The sequence below is a fragment of the Pseudophryne corroboree genome, chromosome 8 (genome assembly GCF_028390025.1).
Source record: "Pseudophryne corroboree isolate aPseCor3 chromosome 8, aPseCor3.hap2, whole genome shotgun sequence".
NCBI lineage: Eukaryota > Metazoa > Chordata > Amphibia > Anura > Myobatrachidae > Pseudophryne > Pseudophryne corroboree.
This window is the reverse complement of record NC_086451.1, coordinates 87,453,569-87,479,737: the sequence shown is the minus strand read 5'-3', so window position 1 is coordinate 87,479,737 and position 26,169 is coordinate 87,453,569. Positions and strand designations below refer to the sequence as shown.

The 26,169-nt window shown below is 46.2% G+C and overlaps 1 protein-coding gene across 1 annotated transcript in view; it reads left to right on the top strand.

Moving 5' to 3' along the window:
* LOC134949761 (rap guanine nucleotide exchange factor 1-like) overlaps nucleotides 1-26,169 on the top strand; it is a 149,916-nt gene that overhangs the window by 80,858 nt on the left and 42,889 nt on the right. The window contains exons 3-4 of the mRNA XM_063938504.1: nucleotides 3,884-4,062; nucleotides 11,534-11,699. Coding sequence (XP_063794574.1) covers nucleotides 3,884-4,062; nucleotides 11,534-11,699 — 345 coding nt within the window. The remainder of the gene's footprint in view (nucleotides 1-3,883; nucleotides 4,063-11,533; nucleotides 11,700-26,169) is intronic.

Genomic DNA, 26,169 nt, shown 5'->3' with positions numbered 1-26,169 from the left:
AATTGCTTACTGGAAGTAGTACAAGTGGGCTTACGACTTCCCCTCTGGGATGACCATCGACTCCCAGCGGCAACAACAGCAGCGCCAGCAGCAGTAGGCGTTACACGCAAGGATGCATCGGAGGAATCCCAGGCAGGAGAGGACTCGTCAGACTTGCCAGTGACATGGCCTGCAGGACTATTGGCATTCCTGGGGAAGGAGGAAATTGACACTGAGGGAGTTGGTGGGGTGGTTTGCGTGAGCTTGGTTACAAGAGGAAGGGATTTACTGGTCAGTGGACTGCTTCCGCTGTCACCCAAAGTTTTTGAACTTGTCACTGACTTATTATGAATGCGCTGCAGGTGACGTATAAGGGAGGATGTTCCGAGGTGGTTAACGTCCTTACCCCTACTTATTACAGCTTGACAAAGGGAACACACGGCTTGACACCTGTTGTCCGCATTTCTGGTGAAATACCTCCACACCGAAGAGCTGATTTTTTTGGTATTTTCACCTGGCATGTCAATGGCCATATTCCTCCCACGGACAACAGGTGTCTCCCCGGGTGCCTGACTTAAACAAACCACCTCACCATCAGAATCCTCCTTGTCAATTTCCTCCCCAGCGCCAGCAACACCCATATCCTCCTCATCCTGGTGTACTTCAACACTGACATCTTCAATCTGACTATCAGGAACTGGACTGCGGGTGCTCCTTCCAGCACTTGCAGGGGGCGTGCAAATGGTGGAAGGCGCATGCTCTTCACGTCCAGTGTTGGGAAGGTCAGGCATCGCAACCGACACAATTGGACTCTCCTTGTGGATTTGGGATTTCGAAGAACGCACAGTTCTTTGCGGTGCTTTTGCCAGCTTGAGTCTTTTCATTTTTCTAGCGAGAGGCTGAGTGCTTCCATCCTCATGTGAAGCTGAACCACTAGCCATGAACATAGGCCAGGGCCTCAGCCGTTCCTTGCCACTCCGTGTGGTAAATGGCATATTGGCAAGTTTACGCTTCTCCTCCGACAATTTTATTTTAGATTTTTGAGTCCTTTTTTAACTGATATTTGGTGTTTTGGATTTTACATGCTCTGTACTATGACATTGGGCATCGGCCTTGGCAGACGACGTTGCTGGCATTTCATCGTCTCGGCCATGACTAGTGGCAGCAGCTTCAGCACGAGGTGGAAGTCGATCTTGATCTTTCCCTAATTTTGGAACCTCAACATTTTTGTTCTCCATATTTTAATAGGCACAACTAAAAGGCACCTCAGGTAAACAATGGAGATGGATGGATACTAGTATACTTATGGATGGACGAGCGACTGCCGACACAGAGGTAGCTACAGTCGTGGACTACCGTACTGTGTCTGCTGCTAATATAGACTGGATGATAATGAGATAAAATTAAAATATAGATATATATCACACTAGTACTGCAGCCGGACAGGTATATATTATGTAATGACGGACCTGCTGGACACTGTCTGTCAGCACTGCAGACTCCTAAAGTAAGCTACTAGTATCAAGAAGATAGAAAAAAAAAATAAACCACGGGTAGGTGGTATACAATTATGGATGGACGAGCGACTGCCGACACAGAGGTAGCTACAGCCGTGGACTACCGTACTGTGTCTGCTGCTAATATAGACTGGATGATAATGAGATCAAATTAAAATATATATATATATCACACTAGTACTGCAGCCGGACAGGTATATATTATGTAATGACGGACCTGCTGGACACTGTCTGTCAGCACTGCAGACTCCTAAAGTAAGCTACTAGTATCAAGAAGATAGAAAAAAAAAAATAAACCACGGGTAGGTGGTATACAATTATGGATGGACGAGCGACTGCCGACACAGAGGTAGCTACAGCCGTGGACTACCGTACTGTGCTGCTAATATAGACTGGATGATAATGAGATAAAATTAAAATATATATATATATCACACTAGTACTGCAGCCGGACAGGTATATATTATGTAATGACGGACCTGCTGGACACTGTCTGTCAGCACTGCAGACTCCTAAAGTAAGCTACTAGTATCAAGAAGATAGAAAAAAAAATAAACCACGGGTAGGTGGTATACAATTATGGATGGACGAGCGACTGCCGACACAGAGGTAGCTACAGCCGTGGACTACCGTACTGTGTCTGCTGCTAACATAGACTGGATGATAATGAGATAAAGTTAAAATATATATATATATATATCACACTAGTACTGCAGCCTGACAGGTATATATTATGTAAATGACGGACCTGCTGGACACTGTCTGCAGAATGCGTTTATAAAAACACCACACGACGAGTGTTTAACTTTTTCAGGCAGACAATCACAATATACTGGTGGTCAGCAGACAATCACAATACTGGTGGTCAGTGGTCACTGGTCAGTCACACTGGCAGTGGCACTCTGGCAGCAAAAGTGTGCACTGTACTTAAAATATGTACTCCTGCTATAACTGCTCCCCAGTCTCCCCCACAATTAAGCTGTGTGAGCAGTGAGCACTCAGCAGTCAGATAATGATATACAGTATATGATGGAGCACACTGGGCTAAGCACAGATATGGTATGTGTGACTGTGTCACACTGTGTATCGTTTTTTTTTCAGGCAGAGAACGGATTCATTAAACTGGTGGCACTTGTCACTGGTCACACTATCAGCAGCAAGTAGTACTCCTCCTATATTATGCTTTCCAAAATTTGTGTCTCTCTCTCTCTAGTACTAGTCACTCTAAACGGAGAGGACGCCAGCCACGTCCTCTCCCTATCAATCTCAATGCACGTGTGAAAATGGCGGCGACGCGCGGCTCCTTATATAGAATCCGAGTCTCGCGATAGAATCCGAGCCTCGCGAGAATCCGACAGCGGGATGATGACGTTCGGGCGCGCTCGGGTTAACCGAGCAAGGCGGGAAGATCCGAGTCGCTCGGCCCCGTGTAAAAAAAACTGAAGTTTGGGCGGGTTCGGATTCCGAGGAACCGAACCCGCTCAGTCTAAACTAAATTATTATTATTATTATTATTATTTGTCTTGGAATTAATTTACAGGTCTGATGTGATGTAAGCGCCATTTATTTTTCAGCTTACCATCTGTAAGGGTTTGATAGTTTGCTGTCTTAATTCCTCAAAAATCAATTTCACCTTAAAGGCTTTTAGGGGGTGGTTCAGTTGTTTTGCCGCACCCAGTCACCCATCACTTTAGACGGGGTGATAATCAATTGTTCTTCCATTCCATTTTTGCGCTGATCGTGTACAAATAGACTGGCTTTGGCTGCGTAAAATGTCTAAACCCATCGAAACTATTGGGCGCGACTAGAAAAATGTATGACAAGCCAGGCTTCTAACACATTCTGCTCACCCCTTCAGGAGGGTGTGAGCAGAGGTAATGGGCGCCCGCAGTTTTCAAGCCCAAATGGAGCAACAATTGAATTACTCCGTTGGGCATAGGGCACCCAAAAAACTATTTATTCCCCCCCTTAGACTTTTACTTGCCCCTTGACAGAGAATATGTTGCTTAGTAGTTGAAAATGACGTTTCCATGAAATGTTAAAACCTAGATAATGTGCAGTTATAGAGAGAGACTGTACTGGTCTGGTGCTGACTAATATATGGGTAACAGGATTAGCTGTTGTAATGTGGGCGATAATAATGTTTTTAGTTTCATGTATGAGCGTCTGTAGTGTCATTCAGGGTTTTATTTTTCACCATGCGATGGGAAAATACAGAAAGATGATTGCTCTCTTTCTTATAAAATCTGCTCATTACATTTTGAGACTAGTTTTAATGATTTTCGTAGAATTACTGCTTAGATTGTCCCTTATTGAATGTTCTTAAAGTATGCAATCGCTTTGTTCATCGCTATGGAAACGTTATCTCATCGCCATCCCCTCTCTAGACTCTCAGCCGCCTGGAGGAACAGGAAAAGGAGGTCGTCAATGCCTTGCGGTACTTCAAGACCATTGTAGACAAAATGGCCGTAGACAAGATGGTGCTTGTGATGCTGCCGGGGTCGGCCAGCAAAGTACTGGAAGCTATTCTGCCACTGGTTCAGGTGGATACACACTCTCAGCAAAGGTTTGTGGCTCTGCTTGCATTCTATGAAATGTGATTGTCAATCCCTACAGAAATCTTTACCACGGCACGACCTTAGTATTACCGCCACCTTTTCTACTCTTCAGTCCTAATGATGGTTTATGTCTTTTAACATTCCAAGACCATTGTCACATCCTCGTATGCTTACCGTGGAATACAGTTTGGTGCCTTGTTTTGCTGTTGGCCTTTACCCATTCAAGTATAGTACTAGAGATGAGCGGGTTCGGTTTCTCTGAATCCGAACCCGCCAGAACTTCATGTTTTTTTTCACGAGTCCGAGCGACTCGGATCTTCCCGCCTTGCTCGGTTAACCCGAGCGCGCCCGAACGTCATCATGACGCTGTCGGATTCTCGCGAGGCTCGGATTCTATCGCGAGACTCGGATTCTATATAAGGAGCCGCGCGTCGCCGCCATTTTCACACGTGCATTGAGATTGATAGGGAGAGGACGTGGCTGGCGTCCTCTCCGTTTAGACACTTGATTTACTAATTTTGGGGAGCATTAGGAGTACTCAGTAGTGTACAGTGCAGAGTTTTGCTGATAGTGACCAGTGACCACCACTTTTATTTATAATCCGTTCTCTGCCTGAAAAAAGCGATACACAGCACACAGTGACTCAGTCACATACATACCATATCTGTGTGCACTGCTCAGGCTCAGGCCAGTGTGCTGCATCATCTATATATATTATATATCTGTCTGACTGCTCAGCTCACACAGCTTATAATTGTGGGGGAGACTGGGGAGCACTACTGCAGTGCCAGTTATAGGTTATAGCAGGAGCCAGGAGTACATAATATTATATTAAAATTAAACAGTGCACACTTTTGCTGCAGGAGTGCCACTGCCAGTGTGACTAGTGACCAGTGACCTGACCACCAGTATATAATATTAGTAGTATACTATCTCTTTATCAACCAGTCTATATTAGCAGCAGACACAGTACAGTGCGGTAGTTCACGGCTGTGGCTACCTCTGTGTCGGCACTCGGCAGCCCGTCCATAATTGTATATACCAGTGACCTAACCGTGGTTTTTTTTTCTTTCTTTATACATACATACTAGTTACGAGTATACTATCTCTTTATCAACCAGTCTATATATTAGCAGCAGACACAGTACAGTGCGGTAGTTCACGGCTGTGGCTACCTCTGTGTCGGCACTCGGCAGCCCGTCCATAATTGTATATACCAGTGACCTAACCGTGGTTTTTTTTTCTTTCTTTATACATACATACTAGTTACGAGTATACTATCTCTTTATCAACCAGTCTATATATTAGCAGCAGACACAGTACAGTGCGGTAGTTCACGGCTGTGGCTACCTCTGTGTCGGCACTCGGCAGCCCGTCCATAATTGTATATACCAGTGACCTAACCGTGGTTTTTTTTTCTTTCTTTATACATACATACTAGTTACGAGTATACTATCTCTTTATCAACCAGTCTATATATTAGCAGCAGACACAGTACAGTGCGGTAGTTCACGGCTGTGGCTACCTCTGTGTCGGCACTCGGCAGCCCGTCCATAATTGTATATACCAGTGACCTAACCGTGGTTTTTTTTTCTTTCTTTATACATACATACTAGTTACGAGTATACTATCTCTTTATCAACCAGTCTATATATTAGCAGCAGACACAGTACAGTGCGGTAGTTCACGGCTGTGGCTACCTCTGTGTCGGCACTCGGCAGCCCGTCCATAATTGTATATACCAGTGACCTAACCGTGGTTTTTTTTTCTTTCTTTATACATACATACTAGTTACGAGTATACTATCTCTTTATCAACCAGTCTATATATTAGCAGCAGACACAGTACAGTGCGGTAGTTCACGGCTGTGGCTACCTCTGTGTCGGCACTCGGCAGCCCGTCCATAATTGTATATACCACCTAACCGTGGTTTTTTTTTCTTTCTTTATACATACATACTAGTTACGAGTATACTATCTCTTTATCAACCAGTCTATATATTAGCAGCAGACACAGTACAGTGCGGTAGTTCACGGCTGTGGCTACCTCTGTGTCGGCACTCGACAGCCCGTCCATAATTGTATATACCACCTAACCGTGGTTTTTTTTTCTTTCTTTATACATACATACTAGTTACGAGTATACTATCTCTTTATCAACCAGTCTATATATTAGCAGCAGACACAGTACAGTGCGGTAGTTCACGGCTGTGGCTACCTCTGTGTCGGCACTCGGCAGCCCGTCCATAATTGTATACTAGTATCCAATCCATCCATCTCCATTGTTTACCTGAGGTGCCTTTTAGTTGTGCCTATTAAAATATGGAGAACAAAAATGTTGAGGTTCCAAAATTAGGGAAAGATCAAGATCCACTTCCACCTCGTGCTGAAGCTGCTGCCACTAGTCATGGCCGAGACGATGAAATGCCAACAACGTCGTCTGCCAAGGCCGATGCCCAATGGCATAGTACAGAGCATGTCAAAACCAAAACACCAAATATCAGTAAAAAAAGGACTCCAAAACCTAAAATAAAATTGTCGGAGGAGAAGCGTAAACTTGCCAATATGCCATTTACCACACGGAGTGGCAAGGAACGGCTGAGGCCCTGGCCTATGTTCATGGCTAGTGGTTCAGCTTCACATGAGGATGGAAGCACTCAGCCTCTCGCTAGAAAACTGAAAAGACTCAAGCTGGCAAAAGCACCGCAAAGAACTGTGCGTTCTTTGAAATCCCAAATCCACAAGGAGAGTCCAATTGTGTCGGTTGCGATGCCTGACCTTCCCAACACTGGACGTGAAGAGCATGCGCCTTCCACCATTTGCACGCCCCCTGCAAGTGCTGGAAGGAGCACCCGCAGTCCAGTTCCTGATAGTCAGATTGAAGATGTCAGTGTTGAAGTACACCAGGATGAGGAGGATATGGGTGTTGCTGGCGCTGGGGAGGAAATTGACCAGGAGGATTCTGATGGTGAGGTGGTTTGTTTAAGTCAGGCACCCGGGGAGACACCTGTTGTCCGTGGGAGGAATATGGCCGTTGACATGCCAGGTGAAAATACCAAAAAAATCAGCTCTTCGGTGTGGAGGTATTTCACCAGAAATGCGGACAACAGGTGTCAAGCCGTGTGTTCCCTTTGTCAAGCTGTAATAAGTAGGGGTAAGGACGTTAACCACCTCGGAACATCCTACCTTATACGTCACCTGCAGCGCATTCATAATAAGTCAGTGACAAGTTCAAAAACTTTGGGTGACAGCGGAAGCAGTCCACTGACCAGTAAATCCCTTCCTCTTGTAACCAAGCTCACGCAAACCACCCCACCAACTCCCTCAGTGTCAATTTCCTCCTTCCCCAGGAATGCCAATAGTCCTGCAGGCCATGTCACTGGCAAGTCTGACGAGTCCTCTCCTGCCTGGGATTCCTCCGATGCATCCTTGCGTGTAACGCCTACTGCTGCTGGCGCTGCTGTTGTTGCCGCTGGGAGTCGATGGTCATCCCAGAGGGGAAGTCGTAAGCCCACTTGTACTACTTCCAGTAAGCAATTGACTGTTCAACAGTCCTTTGCGAGGAAGATGAAATATCACAGCAGTCATCCTACTGCAAAGCGGATAACTGAGTCCTTGACAACTATGTTGGTGTTAGACGTGCGTCCGGTATCCGCCGTTAGTTCACAGGGAACTAGACAATTTATTGAGGCAGTGTGCCCCCGTTACCAAATACCATCTAGGTTCCACTTCTCTAGGCAGGCGATACCGAGAATGTACACGGACGTCAGAAAAAGACTCACCAGTCTCCTAAAAAATGCAGTTGTACCCAATGTCCACTTAACCACGGACATGTGGACAAGTGGAGCAGGGCAGGGTCAGGACTATATGACTGTGACAGCCCACTGGGTAGATGTATGGACTCCCGCCGCAAGAACAGCAGCGGCGGCACCAGTAGCAGCATCTCGCAAACGCCAACTCTTTCCTAGGCAGGCTACGCTTTGTATCACCGCTTTCCAGAATACGCACACAGCTGAAAACCTCTTACGGCAACTGAGGAAGATCATCGCGGAATGGCTTACCCCAATTGGACTCTCCTGTGGATTTGTGGCATCGGACAACGCCAGCAATATTGTGTGTGCATTAAATATGGGCAAATTCCAGCACGTCCCATGTTTTGCACATACCTTGAATTTGGTGGTGCAGAATTTTTTTAAAAACGACAGGGGCGTGCAAGAGATGCTGTCGGTGGCCAGAAAAATTGCGGGACACTTTCGGCGTACAGGCACCACGTACAGAAGACTGGAGCACCACCAAAAACTACTGAACCTGCCCTGCCATCATCTGAAGCAAGAAGTGGTAACGAGGTGGAATTCAACCCTATATATGCTTCAGAGGTTGGAGGAGCAGCAAAAGGCCATTCAAACCTATACAATTGAGCACGATATAGGAGGTGGAATGCACCTGTCTCAAGTGCAGTGGAGAATGATTTCAACGTTGTGCAAGGTTCTGATGCCCTTTGAACTTGCCACACGTGAAGTCAGTTCAGACACTGCCAGCCTGAGTCAGGTCATTCCCCTCATCAGGCTTTTGCAGAAGAAGCTGGAGGCATTGAAGAAGGAGCTAAAAGAAGGCGATTCCGCTAGGCATGTGGGACTTGTGGATGCAGCCCTTAATTCGCTTAACAAGGATTCACGGGTGGTCAATCTGTTGAAATCAGAGCACTACATTTTGGCCACCGTGCTCGATCCTAGATTTAAAGCCTACCTTGGATCTCTCTTTCCGGCAGACACAGGTCTGCTGGGGTTGAAAGACCTGCTGGTGACAAAATTGTCAAGTCAAGCGGAACGCGACCTGTCAACATCTCCTCCTTCACATTCTCCCGCAACTGGGGGTGCGAGGAAAAGGCTCAGAATTCCGAGCCCACCCGCTGGCGGTGATGCAGGGCAGTCTGGAGCGACTGCTGATGCTGACATCTGGTCCGGACTGAAGGACCTGACAACGATTACGGACATGTCGTCTACTGTCACTGCATATGATTCTCTCAACATTGATAGAATGGTGGAGGATTATATGAGTGACCGCATCCAAGTAGGCACGTCACACAGTCCGTACTTATACTGGCAGGAAAAAGAGGCAATTTGGAGGCCCTTGCACAAACTGGCTTTATTCTACCTAAGTTGCCCTCCCACAAGTGTGTACTCCGAAAGAGTGTTTAGTGCCGCCGCTCACCTTGTCAGCAATCGGCGTACGAGGTTACATCCAGAAAATGTGGAGAAGATGATGTTCATTAAAATGAATTATAATCAATTCCTCCGCGGAGACATTGACCAGCAGCAATTGCCTCCACAAAGTACACAGGGAGCTGAGATGGTGGATTCCAGTGGGGACGAATTGATAATCTGTGAGGAGGGGGATGTACACGGTGATATATCGGAGGGTGAAGATGAGGTGGACATCTTGCCTCTGTAGAGCCAGTTTGTGCAAGGAGAGATTAATTGCTTCTTTTTTTGGGGGGGTCCAAACCAACCCGTCATATCAGTCACAGTCGTGTGGCAGACCCTGTCACTGAAATGATGGGTTGGTTAAAGTGTGCATGTCCTGTTTTGTTTATACAACATAAGGGTGGGTGGGAGGGCCCAAGGACAATTCCATCTTGCACCTCTTTTTTCTTTTCTTTTTCTTTGCATCATGTGCTGATTGGGGAGGGTTTTTTGGAAGGGACATCCTGCGTGACACTGCAGTGCCACTCCAAGATGGGCCCGGTGTTTGTGTCGGCCACTAGGGTCGCTAATCTTACTCACACAGTCAGCTACCTCATTGCGCCTCTTTTTTTCTTTGCGTCATGTGCTGTTTGGGGAGGGTTTTTTGGAAGGGACATCCTGCGTGACACTGCAGTGCCACTCCTAGATGGGCCCGGTGTTTGTGTCGGCCACTAGGGTCGCTAATCTTACTCACACAGTCAGCTACCTCATTGCGCCTCTTTTTTTCTTTGCGTCATGTGCTGTTTGGGGAGGGTTTTTTGGAAGGGACATCCTGCGTGACACTGCAGTGCCACTCCTAGATGGGCCCGGTGTTTGTGTCGGCCACTAGGGTCGCTAATCTTACTCACACAGCTACCTCATTGCGCCTCTTTTTTTCTTTGCGTCATGTGCTGTTTGGGGAGGGTTTTTTGGAAGGGCCATCCTGCGTGACACTGCAGTGCCACTCCTAGATGGGCCCGGTGTTTGTGTCGGCCACTAGGGTCGCTAATCTTACTCACACAGCTACCTCATTGCGCCTCTTTTTTTCTTTGCGTCATGTGCTGTTTGGGGAGGGTTTTTTGGAAGGGACATCCTGCGTGACACTGCAGTGCCACTCCTAGATGGGCCCGGTGTTTGTGTCGGCCACTAGGGTCGCTAATCTTACTCACACAGTCAGCTACCTCATTGCGCCTCTTTTTTTCTTTGCGTCATGTGCTGTTTGGGGAGGGTTTTTTGGAAGGGCCATCCTGCGTGACACTGCAGTGCCACTCCTAGATGGGCCCGGTGTTTGTGTCGGCCACTAGGGTCGCTAATCTTACTCACACAGCTACCTCATTGCGCCTCTTTTTTTCTTTGCGTCATGTGCTGTTTGGGGAGGGTTTTTTGGAAGGGCCATCCTGCGTGACACTGCAGTGCCACTCCTAGATGGGCCCGGTGTTTGTGTCGGCCACTAGGGTCGCTAATCTTACTCACACAGCTACCTCATTGCGCCTCTTTTTTTCTTTGCGTCATGTGCTGTTTGGGGAGGGTTTTTTGGAAGGGACATCCTGCGTGACACTGCAGTGCCACTCCTAGATGGGCCCGGTGTTTGTGTCGGCCACTAGGGTCGCTTATCTTACTCACACAGCGACCTCGGTGCAAATTTTAGGACTAAAAATAATATTGTGAGGTGTGAGGTATTCAGAATAGACTGAAAATGAGTGTAAATTATGGTTTTTGAGGTTAATAATACTTTGGGATCAAAATGACCCCCAAATTCTATGATTTAAGCTGTTTTTTAGTGTTTTGGGAAAAAAACACCCGAATCCAAAACACACCCGAATCCGACAAAAAAAATTCGGTGAGGTTTTGCCAAAACGCGTTCGAACCCAAAACACGGCCGCGGAACCGAACCCAAAACCAAAACACAAAACCCGAAAAATTTCAGGCGCTCATCTCTATATAGTACATCATCCCATCACACAAGTGGCTGCGCATCACTCGCTTGAGCCGAGCCTGATTCATGTTGTAACCATCTTCTGCAGAAATATGGATGAATAATGATTTTGCTTTTATGTGTAATTGTAATTCCCAGCTATTTTTGTATCTTATTCTTTACTTTGCAGCACAGGCTCTCAAGCATTTATCTAGCTGAATGTATTGACTTATTTAATGGCCTTTCATTCATATCCATCCCCCTGCCCGCCATAGCAACTCTAGCTAGGGCCATCTTGCTGTCTATCCCTGTGCTTAATGACTTTTATATTTCTTGTTGTCAGCACTGCAATCTCCTCCTGCTACAGCAGAGTGTACCAGTCTCTTGCCAATCTCATTCGCTGGTCTGATCAGGTGATGCTAGAAGGGGTGAACTCTGAGGATAAGGAGGTGGTAACCACTGTGAGAGAGGTCATAAAGGCGGTCCTGGACGGTGTTAAGGTGAGGATTGTCACAGACTTTCCATAGTTCCTTTAAAATAAATAAAAAGAATGAAGGATGCTTGTCGTGGCTGCTTAGTCTGTTCATTGCTCTTAGGTTATGTACACATCAGCGCGGTGTTCGCACATTGCGACATCGCCTGCAATGGGACGCCGACATCGGCAAGTGCATACACACTTGCCGATGTCTGCTGCGACGAGCGGTTGGCGGGAGGAAGAGCGGGGCCATGCTGCATTCAGCTGCATGGCCCCTCGTAAGCAACATCGCACGTCTGACCTGCATGCAGGTCCAACATGCGATGCAGCAATATGACCCATGGGAGCGCACATCGTATGGTATATTGAATGTACACACTATACAATATCGTTAGAAACCGCCTGATATCGGCCGGATCCAATGCGATATTGCAGCCTAGCTATGATAACAGGTGAGCTGTGTAATGGACAGAAATTTTGCCCATAAGTTGCTGTATCTAGTGGTAACGAAAGTAAACAAATCTCCCTTGTCACACTCTTTAAGGAGAATGTTCCTGTTCCCGAACATGCAGAAAAAATATACCATCAGTAGCAGTAGAGCAATACATGAATACTATAATGTAAACTACAAACTATTATTTTTTTGTTGGCTGAAATAAATATATACAAATATGAAATATATAGAAAATACCATTGATAATACAAGATTAATTGATGGGATGCATGGAAGATAAGACTGATGCCAGAAGAAGATGATACATGCTGTATCGTAACCAAATTCTGCGTAGTCCCTGTACATTCTACAGGCACTGCTGCCATGGCGATCCTGTAAGACTACGCGGATACTGTTGGCTACCCGATCGAGATATTAAAACACATTGAAAACCATTTATCATTAACTGAGGCGGTACCAGTGGTGTCTATTCCAAATTAGTGCATGTATTATTGGTTCCATGTAGCCTTAAAGACGTTTTTGAATTAGTGTGTTCAGGATCCCGTGACACAAAAAGTGGGTTAGATTGACAGGTGATCCACCTCTCGGACCCCCACAAGTTATCAATCAGTCATCACAATCCCGCATAGCTGGGGAGAATACTGGAGAACACCAGTCCTATATATGCAATGAGGTACCGCTATTCAATGCCGCAGCCCTTAAATCAAATGCTGCAATACCTCTGTTTGCCTCCCTTTCCCATTTGAATGTCTCCTCCATTTCAGTCTCCTTTGTATGCTACAGGATTATCATTGTGTGTACATCATTTTGCAGGCCCATTCATACAGTACTAGTCGTCTATGATATGTAACAGGGGCTGAAGGGTTAAGCCCAGCCATGCGCCTGGCAGCCAGCACATCCCCTCTAGGGGGACACAGCTGGAGTCTGCATCCGTGAGGTCATCCAGGGAATGAAGTCAGATATTTGGAAGCCACCCAGGACTCCCCTCCCTCCCATTCTGCACTCAGCTCCATGGCTGTGATTTCATCTCCTAGCACACTGTGTGTCATCCTGCTGTATACAAACCATTGGGGTCTCTGCCACCCTCATTATCACATCACATCTCACTCGGAGTACAAACTGGAATCATGGCCTAGTGTCTCCACTGTGGTAGAGAAGGCTGTTGTTGCTTTGGCAGCTTCCATCAGAGGAATTTGCCAGTACCCCTTCAGTAAATCTAGCGTAGTTAGATACTGGCTGTTTTGGGCATGAAATACACTGGCAAAGTGGGCACACACAGCATATTTCGCCATTCTGAATAAATAGCTGTAGTTTTGCAAGGGTTAACTAGTCTTGGGCCACAAATTTGACACCTGAAATCAGGAGCCTGCAATACAGGCTCTACGCATAAAGCTTTTCTTAAATTCTGCAATGTAGTCTCTGCGGGCCTAGGGGGTAATTCAGACTGCATCACTGCAGCGGCGGCGATCGCAGTCTGAATTACTTTGTGGTGTGCGCCCTGCGCACTCCAGGAGCCCAGTGAGATTCTATCAGCATCTCAGGGCTTCGATTGCCTCTGCCTGATTGACAGGGAGAGGCGGTCACGTGGTGGGAAGGGGCATGCCACCGGCTTTAGAACCACGGTCCAGACAACAGAGGCCTGTGTGGACCGTTGGGGGGTGGCCCGAGGCAGCTGCGTGGTGTTACACACAGCCTCTGCGACCCGGAATGTGGCGAGTAGCGGACTGCCAGCGTGCAGGAGCTTCGTTTGCAGGGAGTTACTCATCAGGTACAAAATCATCAACACCGTGCAATGGTTTTGTACCTGTGCGAGGGGGGGCTAGGGCCAGTCATGCGGGGCACACTAGCCCTGTGCTAGACATCCACCCGCATGTCAGAGTACATGATTGTAGATGTGCTTCATTTAGCACATCTGTGATTAGATCTTGCCTGGGGACTGTTTCCTCAGACATTCAGTAAATGATGCTGCCCTGTTGCAAATTCGCGCATGAACCTATGCAGTGGCGGAACAAGACCATGGTGGGCCCAGGTGCAACAAAATGCGTTGCCCCAGCCCCCCCCCCCCCCCCCAAGATCCAAAACATGTGTGTCAAAAACTAGGGCATGGTCTCATTGAAAAGGGGTGTGGGCACACAATAGTACCACCAATTCAAATTATGCCACACAGTAGTGCAACCTTATAACATTACACCGATTTACATTACATTACACTGAACCGTAGTACTCCTTATATACGTTACGCTACACAGTAGTGCTCCTGAAACACGTTATGCCACACAGTACTGCTTCTTATACGCATTACGCCACTTAGTAGAGCTCCTTCTACACGTTACGCCACACAGTAGTTCTCCTTATACACATTACAACACACAGTAGTGCCTCTTACACATGTTATGCCACACAGTAGTATTCTTAATATACGTTATACCACACAGTAATGCTCCTGAGACAGGTTACTCCACCCAGTACTGCTCCTTATACATGTTACGCAACACAGTAGAGCTCCTGAAAGGGTTAAAGCTCGTCTCTGCTTCAATGTCATAGAATTGCTTGTGTTATAGAACTTAATGTTCCAGCACATTCTTGCTACTGTCCTTGTCTGTTATCTTTTTATACCGTGTGAATAACTCTTTCTATTTGAGTACCAACTTGCCCATATATGCATATCCTTCCACTGCGGCAGTTCCTAGCCAATCATGTTATGTTAGCCCCCTTTGTGTTCTGTCCAATTAGTTATTGACTTTGGATATACACGCCCTAAATCCTTTCTTTTATATACTTTTGTTAAACCAACAATAAACAGTGTGAATCTTTATTGCTTGTGTTTTGCATGTTACTCATAGCATAAGGGTTTACACTCACGGACGTCTAAGAGGCTATCACATCGAGGGTTAAAGGAAAGAGGAGGAATCCTTTCAAGTGGGGGCTCCGTCCGTGATTCAGTTGGTCGTCCCCGGATGGTAAGATAGAGAATTTATTGTCTGTCTTTGCCATACGGGATTGCGGTCATACACTGAAGCTGAATCCGTGTCAGTGTTCTGGGAACACGTGACCAAACATCTTTAATGTCTGGGACTTAAAGATACGTCTGAGAAGGGACCGGGGGTCCAAGCGCAATTCTCCAAAGACGTTAGTATCTGGGATACTTAAAATAGACCTGGGAGTCTATACATAACGTAGATTATACCTCGATTTGATTGTCTACTTATGTTATGGCCATAACAGATATTAGAGTATAAGTTTCATGTATTCAGCTTGACGGGTGGTAAGTGCACGTCTGTTGAATACCCTTATAACTTTCTTGCTTCCTATCACAATACGCTGCATTTCCAAGTCCCTGTACGAGTGGTGAGTAAACGTACAGATTATTACTATCAATTGTTCTTTTGTTAAAGTACTATGCAGATGATATTGTGATATTGTCAATAACTAATTAACTGGTTAGCTGATGCATGCATAGAAAGTTGTTGGAAATTGTGTTTTTACTATGGGCTCTGGTCAGCGTAAGAAAACTGTATACCCCCCTCCGAGACATGTAAAGAATACGTGGCCCGTAGTTCTACCTCTGATTATTATTTGATTGATCCCTGGGTGGATAAATTTAGCAGGGTAGACAGAGAAAGCAGGACAGGACCCATTCCTACGGGAAGGCAGTGATTGCCCTTTCTATATGGAGGATTAAAAATGTCAGTTCCCAACAGCACAGAAGGGAGGAGGTGAGAAACTGTAAATCTTTGAAGGCCCTCTCGCCTCCCCCTTACATTCCAATATATCCTGCGCTTAAAGACACAGATCTCTTAGCAGCATTAACCCTTTCACACCAGATGGGATCGCCTCCAACTCCACTGCTAGAAAATGCGTCCACTAGCTCTATCCCTAACGCACCAGTAACCCAGAGTTTAGATAATAGTAAAACACTGTCCCAAGCCCACCATTACCCCCGATGGCTGTATATCTTATTTGCGCAAAGCTTGCAAAGGACTGCTGGACAGATGACGCTGGCTTACCTTTGCTTGGCTCAGAAAGCTTACTCATTTCCACCTTCATTGACAACCTTCTACCTTCTGTCATAGTTTCTGTTAAGCAAAGCGTCTCTTCCTGGACTTCTGATAGTACGATAGATTTAAAAAAAAAAAAAAAAACATCTGTATGAGAAAGAGGCTGCAGGGTGTTTTGATGTAAAGAAACCTGCACTCATTCATAACTATCAGAACTCCAGACGCTTTGACAGACAGAACCAACCCCGCAGTCAGGGAAAGATTCACCTCTGCTGCCACTTATTATAAATGGAAGTAAAGTTCCCTTTTTTGTGGACAGCGGTGCAACAACCAGTGTTTTGTGTTCTGACCTATATGATGGTGATTTGGAAAAGACTGCTCCTTCAATGGGAGTCAATGGGATACCCACCAATGCCTGACTTAGCTCAAGTAAACCCCGCTCTTTGGTCGGAAGGTCCATATGACACTGGCCTAATCTCATGCACACCATATAAGGCCAATCTCAAACCCGACTCACAACCTGTTTATCAAAAGCAGTATCCCCTCTCACCAGAAAAGATAGAAGGTCTCATACAGCAATTCTTACAACAGGGTATTCTCAGACATATTGTATCACCATACTGTACTCCTGTGAACCCTGTTGCCAAAGCTGATGGCAGTATAAGATTTGTACAGGATCTCAGAGCGATCAATCAGTTAATTGTCCCAATTGCACCAATTGTTCCAGATGTAAACTCACTCATTTCTGCAATCCCTGCAGATGCTGCGTTCTTCTCTGTAATTGATTTGAAGAATGCCTTTTTCAGCATACCTGTAGATTCACAGACACAATTACTTTTTGCCTTTTCTTTTGAGGGTAAACAACTTACCTGGTGCAGATTATTGACGCACCTGTTGTCTCCAGGCCACATTGGGGCCCTGGCAACCTCACCATGGTTCAGTCCTGCTACAGTATGCAGATGATCTGCTGCTCTGTAGTCAAACTGAGGAGGCCTGCCGAGAGGATGGTGTTTCATTACTAAACTGGCTTTGTGAATGTGGACACAAGGTGTCCAAAACAAAAATGCAATGGTGTAAAAAGCATGTTGATTACTTAGGTTTTGTGCTCACTCAGGGAGAGAGGAAAATCAGTCCACAACGCATACAGTCTGTATTGGGCCTGGTCACCCCAACTACCCAGAAGGAACTACTGTCCTTCCTGGGTATGGTAAACTACTGCAGACAGTGGATTTCTGATTGCTCTTATTATGATAACATTTTGAGACAAGCCACACTGAAGGACAAACCTAAAACTGTACAATGGTCACAAGAAATGTTAACTGCATATGAAAGTTTAAAATGTATGTTGATGAAAAGTCCGGCACTTGGCCTCCCCAATTATGTACTACCTTTCCATCTATATGCAAGGGACAATTGTAAAACCATGGCGGGGGTGCTCACACAGTTTCATGGAGGGAAGTTGCGCCCCGTGGCATTTTTTTTCCAAAGTCATGCCAGTGTCTGTGCAAGGTATGCCTGCCTGCCTCAGGGCTTTGGCAGCCTGTGCAATGGTTGCAGAAATGGCCACTACCCTCACTTTAGGCCACATCACAGTACTCCACACCACACATGATGTCCTGGCAATACTTAAAGGCTTACACACACAGCACATGTCAGCACAACGCCTTAGTGGATATGCAGTACTCCTTTTGAGTAACCCTACCCTTACCATCAAGTACACTGCTAGTTCTTCTGGCCCTGCACCCATTCTCAATGCCCTTTTAGGCTTGAAAGGTCCCGAGGATGAACCACCCGACCTACATGACTGTGCTGCTTCCATTGAAGCTGAAACTTCTCCCAGACTTGACATGTCTCCCGTTCCCATACCAGGCGCAGACATAGTTTTTGTTGACGGCTCCTGTAGTAGGCCCAATGACAATACATACCAGGCTGGCTATGCCATTGTCACCCTCCCTGACACTGTGTTGGAAGCCCTACCAATACCTTATCAGTCCGCGCAAGCTGCAGAACTCATTGCACTCACTAGAGCATGTCAGCTCTACCAGAACAAGCCTGTTACCATTTACACTGACTCCAGATACGCCCACGGTGTTGTTTATGACCATGGGGTCATTTGGCAACGCCGTGGCTTTCTTGGGGCAGATGGTAAGGGTATCTCGCATGCGCAGCTCATCTCTGATCTGTTACATGCCATTACCCTCCCTTCTGACATTGCCATTATCCACTGCAAGGCACATACTGGCGGCAAGGATAATATCTCCCTTGGCAACGCCCTTGCAGACACTACTGCTAAACAAGCGGCCCTACAGCCTACTGCCCATTCTCACATGGCAGTCATGGCCCCTCCCTCCCTTGACAACGTCCATCTGCTCACTCAACTTCAAGCTGCTGCGACTAATACTGATCTCTCCGACTGGACTTACCCAATTCTGCAGAAAAATCCTAAATCAGGATTAATCTGCAAAGAGGGGAAACCCTGTATACCCCAGTCCAGTGCCCCTTTGCTCATTGCCCATTACCATGGTGTTGGTCACCATAGTAAAGCCACAACACTCCTCCTACTAACCAAGGATTTTTATGTTACTGAGGCCAAAACACTTGTGGACCAATATGTTAGCAGATGCATCACCTGCCTCAGGAACAACCCTAACAACCCTAATAAAGCGAAACACCAGCATCTTGAATACCCCACCACCCCTTTTCCACACTTACAAATTGATTTTACCCATATCCCTGGTACAGGTAAACAAGAATATGCCCTGGTCATTGTAGATATGTTCTCTCGCTGGCCAGAAGTATTCCTAACTAAGTCAGAGGATGCCAAGACAGTAGCAAGAATCCTAACACAGAACATCATCCCTAGATGGGGGTGCCCCCTGCAAATAAATAGTGATAAAGGCTCAGCCTTTACAGCCAAAATCACACAGGCCTTAGTAAAAGCTCTGCAGGTGGAGTGGAAGTTTCACATCCCGTACCACCTGCAGAGTTCAGGGGTCGTAGGAAGAATGAATAGGACCCTCAAAGACAAACTAAGGAAGGCCACAGGAGGTACCTTCCACAAATGGAAGCAAGTCCTCCCTATCATCCTAGCAGAAATGAGGATGACCCCACAGAAAACCCTAGGGTACTCCCCTTTTGAGATATTGATGGGTAGACCCTTCCCCACACCCTGGGCTAAGAAACCGTTGATAATACAGGAAGGAGATCTAGAACTTATAAGGGAAGAGTATGTCAGGGCCCTCATAACCAAACTTGATGAGATTGAACATGATGTCGCTTGTAAAAAACCCTCTGAATCCACAGGAACCAACACACCCTTTTAAGGTCGGAGACAGAGTAGTGGTGAAGATCCTCCCCCGCAGCAAGAGCCCAGGAGACTTCACCTATGGCCCAGAGGCGGAAGTCGTTGCTGTAACCCGAACCGCAGTCCTGACAGAAGAGAGTCCCACCTGGATCCATGCTTCCCGAGTAAAGAAAATTCCTAGACCAGACCTAGAGGAGGAAACAGGTGATTCCAGTGAGGTACGAACAGGGGCGGACAGCCCTGACCTCCCACCTAGCGAAGACAGAAGACCAGAGGAGGATGAAGAAAATGCCCCCTATCTTTACCCTGGGGACTATCTTGATAGCCCTACTGGCCCATTTTCCCCTCTCAATGACTGAGGTTGATATAACTCAGAATAAGGGAAACTGACACTATGGTATAACTCTTCCACCACATACACCGCAACCTACATACTAGATTATTTCCAATTCCCCCAACTAGCTGCTGTCCAAAAGTCTGTTGACTACCAGATCCGCGCTGACACCACAGACAACCTAAGCCCCGAGGTACCTTATATTTGCGTTACAGGCCATAACTGGGGAAATGATTGCAGCTCATGGTCCGCGGCTGCCTGGAACACAGGTACCCCATGGGGCTATAAGCCCGCTGAAGCCTTAGATGAAAAGGATAAACACGGAACATCATTAACTCAACGATTAACCCTTCGTAAAATGCCCAACAATTACTGCAACTCCCGCTCAGGCTAAAAATTGCGCCATTGGCGTGCAGAAAGACGTAAGCTTTGCAAGAATCATATAGTATAACAATAATGATTCTAAGAGGGGATTGAAAGGGTTAAAGCTCGTCTCTGCTTCAATGTCATAGAATTGCTTGTGTTATAGAACTTAATGTTCCAGCACATTCTTGCTACTGTCCTTGTCTGTTATCTTTTTATACCGTGTGAATAACTCTTTCTATTTGAGTACCAACTTGCCCATATATGCATATCCTTCCACTGCGGCAGTTCCTAGCCAATCATGTTATGTTAGCCCCCTTTGTGTTCTGTCCAATTAGTTATTGACTTTGGATATACACGCCCTAAATCCTTTCTTTTATATACTTTTGTTAAACCAACAATAAACAGTGTGAATCTTTATTGCTTGTGTTTTGCATGTTACTCATAGCATAAGGGTTTACACTCACGGACGTCTAAGAGGCTATCACATCGAGGGTTAAAGGAAAGAGGAGGAATCCTTTCAGCTCCTTATACACGTTACAACACACAATAATGGTCCTTATACACTTTATGCCACACAATAGTGCTCCTTATACACGTTACGCCGCACAGTGGTGCTTCTTATAGACGTTACACCACACAGTAGTACCCCTTATACAGGTTAAGCCACACAGTAGAGCTCCTTATACACATTACGCCACACAGTAGAGCTCCTTTTACACGTAACGCCAATATAGTAGGCACTATGGTAAAGTTTTAGGGTGAGGCTGCTGGGGGGGGGGTGAGGCACTGGGGTGATGGCTAGGGTTAGGCTGTGGGGAGGGGAAAAGGTTAAGGTTAGCTTCTAGGGAAAGGTTTAGGGATTAGGGATAATGGGGAAAATACTCACCAGAACACTGCTGAGACATCGCCAATGCAATGTGATCCAGAAAAAGGCACTGCTGTCACCGGTATAAAGTACAAAACTGCTATATCACAAGGGACTGTTTGTTGACAGTTCTTCATGTCGACATAATGAATATCAATATGATAACTGTCGGCCAATTGTATCCAACTCCCACAAAAACTCAGGAGACTTCTCAATGTATAAAGATGGGACAATTCCTTTGTACAAGGATACACGAGGCCCATGGAGACAGATGCCCACACTATGCATCATGCAGCCAGCAGCAGCTCATGCACCTTGGGTGACAACACATGACCCTGTGCCTGGCTGCCTTAGTGGGGTCACTCTTTGCTGTGCTGTATGTTATATGTCACTGCACAGCCACCATTACTATTTGCAGAGAGACCAGCTTACTGGTCCCTGCCCACCACCGCCCAATCTCCGCCCCCTCAATGTAAGCTCCGCCTCTTCGAGGTCCGCGATTCTGAGTTTGCAGGATGAAATGTACAATTAGAAAAATGTATAATAAAATAAAAATAAATAAACACACAGCTGCCTGACCGCCTTACAAGGAATGCTGCTGCACTAACTGTACAGTTTAGCCGCATGGTCACGTGATGCTCCGGCTCTGGTAGCAAAAAGAAATAGCTGGGCTGCCCGTGAATGAGAGGGGAAGATGGCCCCTTCTCCTTCTCCAGACTCCTCCACTGCATCCTCCTCCCGCTCTGGCCAGACTGCAGCTCTGCACACCAGCTCAGCCTCATTCTATTAAGGGGAACCGGCGGCTTGCAGTGCGCCGGCAGGTGGCATGTAATGAGTCAGTCTGACTCATTGTAGTGCCTCCGGCTGTGGGCCCCTTCATCGTGGAGGGGCCCTGGTGCATTGCACCGGTTGCACCGCTGCAAGTTCCACCCCTGAACCTACGATAATAGCCCACCAGACCAAAGAATATCCTGAGTGGCGACATACATTTTAGCTTAGGCCATGTGAAGACTGCTTCCACCTTGCTGGGTTGAGGTTTTACTTACCCTTGGCATACAATATACCCCAGATACTTTGCCTCCACAGTTATGATGGCACACTTCTCCAGGTTAGCTGTGAACCCTTGTGCCTGTAGAGACTGTAACACTGCATCCACCTTTGGAAGGTGCGACTGGAACAAACCCACTGTGGTAGAGAAGGCTGTTGTTGCTTTGGCAGCTTCCATCAGAGGAATTTGCCAGTACCCCTTCAGTAAATCTAGCGTAGTTAGATACTGGCTTATTGCTAAGTTTTGTACTAGTTCATCAACCCGGGGCATAGGATAGGAATCAAACCGAGGAACTTTATTAACTTTCTGAAGTCATTACAGAATCTCAAAGCTCCAAAAGGCTTGGGCTCTAAAAAAAAAAAAGGGGGATTATTCCATTCACTGTTTGACTACTCTATGACCCCCAAGCGCTGCATCACTTCCAGTTCCCGTTTTACTGCTGCCTGTTGGGCCTCAGATATACAATATTGCCTTTGTTTTATCACCCCCCTGGGTGGAGTAACATTGTCATGCTGTATGATTTGAGTTTTCCCCAGGAGGGCAGAGAACACAACCTGGTACTGTGCTAATAAGTTTACCACTTCTTGTTTCTGGCTAGGACTAAAAGTTACTTCAGTAGGCACCTGACATTCTGGGGTTTTCATGGCCACTAAAGAGGGATGACTGGCACTTTCCAAGGCTTCAACAAATTCACATGGTAGACTTTTACCTCTTTCCTTCTACCTTCCTGCCGTACCTAGACACAAGTATCAGTACCTTGTTGCCCCTATTGAGAGTCCGGTTGACAGCAGTAACGCCATGACTGCGTTTTTGATCCTGTTGAGCTCTTACCATATGCTTGGTCAGAAGTGGCGCAATTTGCCTTAGACAGCCATACAAAGTGACACTGCCCTTTTCATCATCTGCATAAGGGTTCTGTTAAAGCATTCAACCAAGCCGTCTGTCTGCGGGTGGTAAACCGAAATGGTAATTCTATCCACCTTTTAACAGGCGACACAGGTATTTCATTAATTTAGACACAAAAGGGGTACCTTAGTCGGTCAGGACCTCTATTGGTAGTCCTAGACGGGCATACAGCATCAAGAACTCCTGGACAATGGTGCTAGATTTCATGTTACATAGTAGTCCACCATCACCAATATATACTGATGCCCATGATCTGATTTTTCTACTGGCCCCATCAGATCTATAAAAATTGGCTCAATAGGCATGGAAATTATAGTCAGGAAAACCAAGTTCGCCCTAAATTCTGTCTGGGGTGCATTCTTTTGGTACACTGGGCATTCCTGACAATGTTCTTTTACTGCAGCATGAATGCCTGGCCAGGAGAACCATAGCTGGATACGCTGGAGAGTTTTCCTCTCCCCTAAATGGCCACCCCATAAATGCATGTGAGCTGCACTCAATACCAGCTGCTCGTGTTTTCGGGGAATCAGCAACTGGTCTACCCTTTTACCTTGCAAATAAGTTACAAGGTAAAAAAAAATAGTTTTTCACATAAAGTAAGGTACACCTTCAGGTGGTAAAGCAGAGTTTACCTTACCATTTACCACTACCACTTACCATTTACCACTACCACTACCACAAAAGTATTGGACAAATTGCCATCGTTATTTTGATCTCGCCTAAAGTCCTGCAAAGATACTCTTTCACAAATGGGGGACTAATGTGTCTCAATCTCACTGGCAAGAGAGGGCTTTACAGTCATACAACCTTGGCTTCCAGTAGATCTTGGCCCCTGCGACAGCTTAACCTTTGTCTGTCTGCCAATGTCATGCCAGGTAACAAACTCCTGCAACGGTGGGAAGTCCTGGCCCAGGATTAGTGGATAAGGAGGTTTGGAAGCTACTCTGACTACCATTTTTACTGGTCTTACTTTAATCACCACCGACAGGTGCACTCATGGGCATTCTTCTTTGTCACCAAGTATACATAGCATCTTTACCAGAAGCACAACCTGGCCAGACCCGGGAAGAACCAGGTTAGCAGAGATGATAGACAATTCATTGCCAGTATCAACCAAGGCCCAGATATCCCAGCCTTCAATCTGTACCATCAGATGAAACGGTAGTTTCAGCTGGGGAAATAATTCCAGGCGCCATACTGAATACAGGTTGTGCTGTTTTCCCTGAGCTGCAATCCACTAGCTCATCCTGCTTTAGGACGTACCGCTGTGCATGACTGGGCTCTTTGCACTCAAAACATATGACTTGAGATGGGCTGTTTGGTTTAACAATGGGGATCTGGGTATTGGGCTTAGGTACTGGCTGTAACCCTTGCTTGGCTTTATTAAAATTTCCCAGGGTCAGGTACCTCTCAATCACCACTGCTAGCTCCTCAATTGTCTGGGGGTCAGCCTGCAAAGGCCCAGTGTTTTACACCATGGTCTAATACCTGTATAGCCTGGTCTAGAGCCATCACTTCCACTGCCCACTAAGAAGAATTTTTATCTGTATCCAGGTTTTAGTCAGTTTGGCCAATCATGCCAGTTTGACCACTGGAGGCTCAGATGGTTTCAGGTGCAACTCATAATATTCTTGGGCTTTGCTGGGACCCGTCACCCCAATCCTGCTGAGTATAGCTTCCTTCAAGCAAGGATAAGAGCTGACTTCAGACAACTTTAACGCAACATAGGCTCTCTATGACTCCCCTGTGCGATAAGGAGCTAATCTAACCCTTGATTTCTGGTATCAAATATGTCGCCCAAGACTAGTTAACCCTTGCAAAACTACAGCTACATATTCAAAATGGTAAATTATGGTGTTTGTGCCCACTTTCCCAGCGTATTTCATTCACAAATCAATGTTGGGCCAAGCAGAACACAAGTGGGTCATATGTAAGTGACCACCCTCTGTTGATTTCAGGTGTCAAATTTGTGGCCCTAGACTGGTTAACCCTTGCAAAACTACAGCTACTTATTCAAAATAGCAAAACATGGTGTGTGTGCCCACTTTGCCAGTGTATTTCATGCACAAAACAGCGTTGGGCCAGGCAAAATACAAGTGGGTCACATGCAAGTGACCACTCTCTGTTGATTTCATGGGTCAAATTTGTGGCCCAAGACTGGTTAACCCTTGCAAAACTACAGCTACTTATTCAAAATAGCAAAACATGGTGTGTGTGCCCACTTTGCCAGTGTATTTCATGCCCAAAACAGCGTTGGGTCAGGCAAAATACAAGTGGGTCACATGCAAGTGACCACTCTCTGTTGATTTCAGTGGTCAAATTTGTGGCCCAAGACTGGTTAACCCATGCAAAACTACAGCTACTTATTCAAAATAGCAAAACATGGTGTGTGTGCCCACTTTGCCAGTGTATTTCATGCCCAAAACAGCGTTGGGCCAGGCAAAATACAAGTGGGTCACATGCAAGTGACCACTCTCTGTTGATTTCAGGGGTCAAATTTGTGGCCCAAGACTAGTTAGCCCTTGCAAAACTACAGCTACTTATTCAAAATGGCAAAATATGGTGTGTGTGCCCACTTTGCCAGTGTATTTCATGCCCAAAACAGCATTGGGCCAAGCAAAATACAAGTGAGTGATATGTAAGTGACCACCCTCTGTTGATTTCAGGTGTCAAATTTGTGACAGAAGACTCATTAACCCTTGCGAAACTGAATGATCTGAATAAGAAGCTGGAGTTCGAACAAGAAGTGAATAAGAAGCTGGAGCTTGAATAAGAAGTGAATAAGAAGCTGGCTGAATAAGAAGCTAACTTCAGCCTCGTGGGGGACATCGCAGTGTGAGAGCAGCAGTATTCAGAATCTAGTGAAAGGGTGATGCCAGGAGAAAAGTGTGCTAAAGGTGTGAGTCTCGAGAGGTATCTGGGTGAAGTGGTCGGAAAGCCACGCGGCGTGATTAGAAGCCCCCATGGACAAGAATCCTCGCTATGTAAAAGAGAGACGGTAACCTTATGTGTGTAGCACTACTGGTCACAGAATGCCCTGGTACGTACTGATGTTCGCCATATATATATGCCGCTACGACTAAGCGATGCGTTGGAGGAGGTGCCCTGATATGGGATACACTATAAACGTTTTGCTTTGTGCTGGAGGAGTGTTCACAAGTTATCCCTGCAATATCCCTGTTAGATGTTAAAATAAACTTTATGCTGTTTTATGAGATGGCCTGGCGCC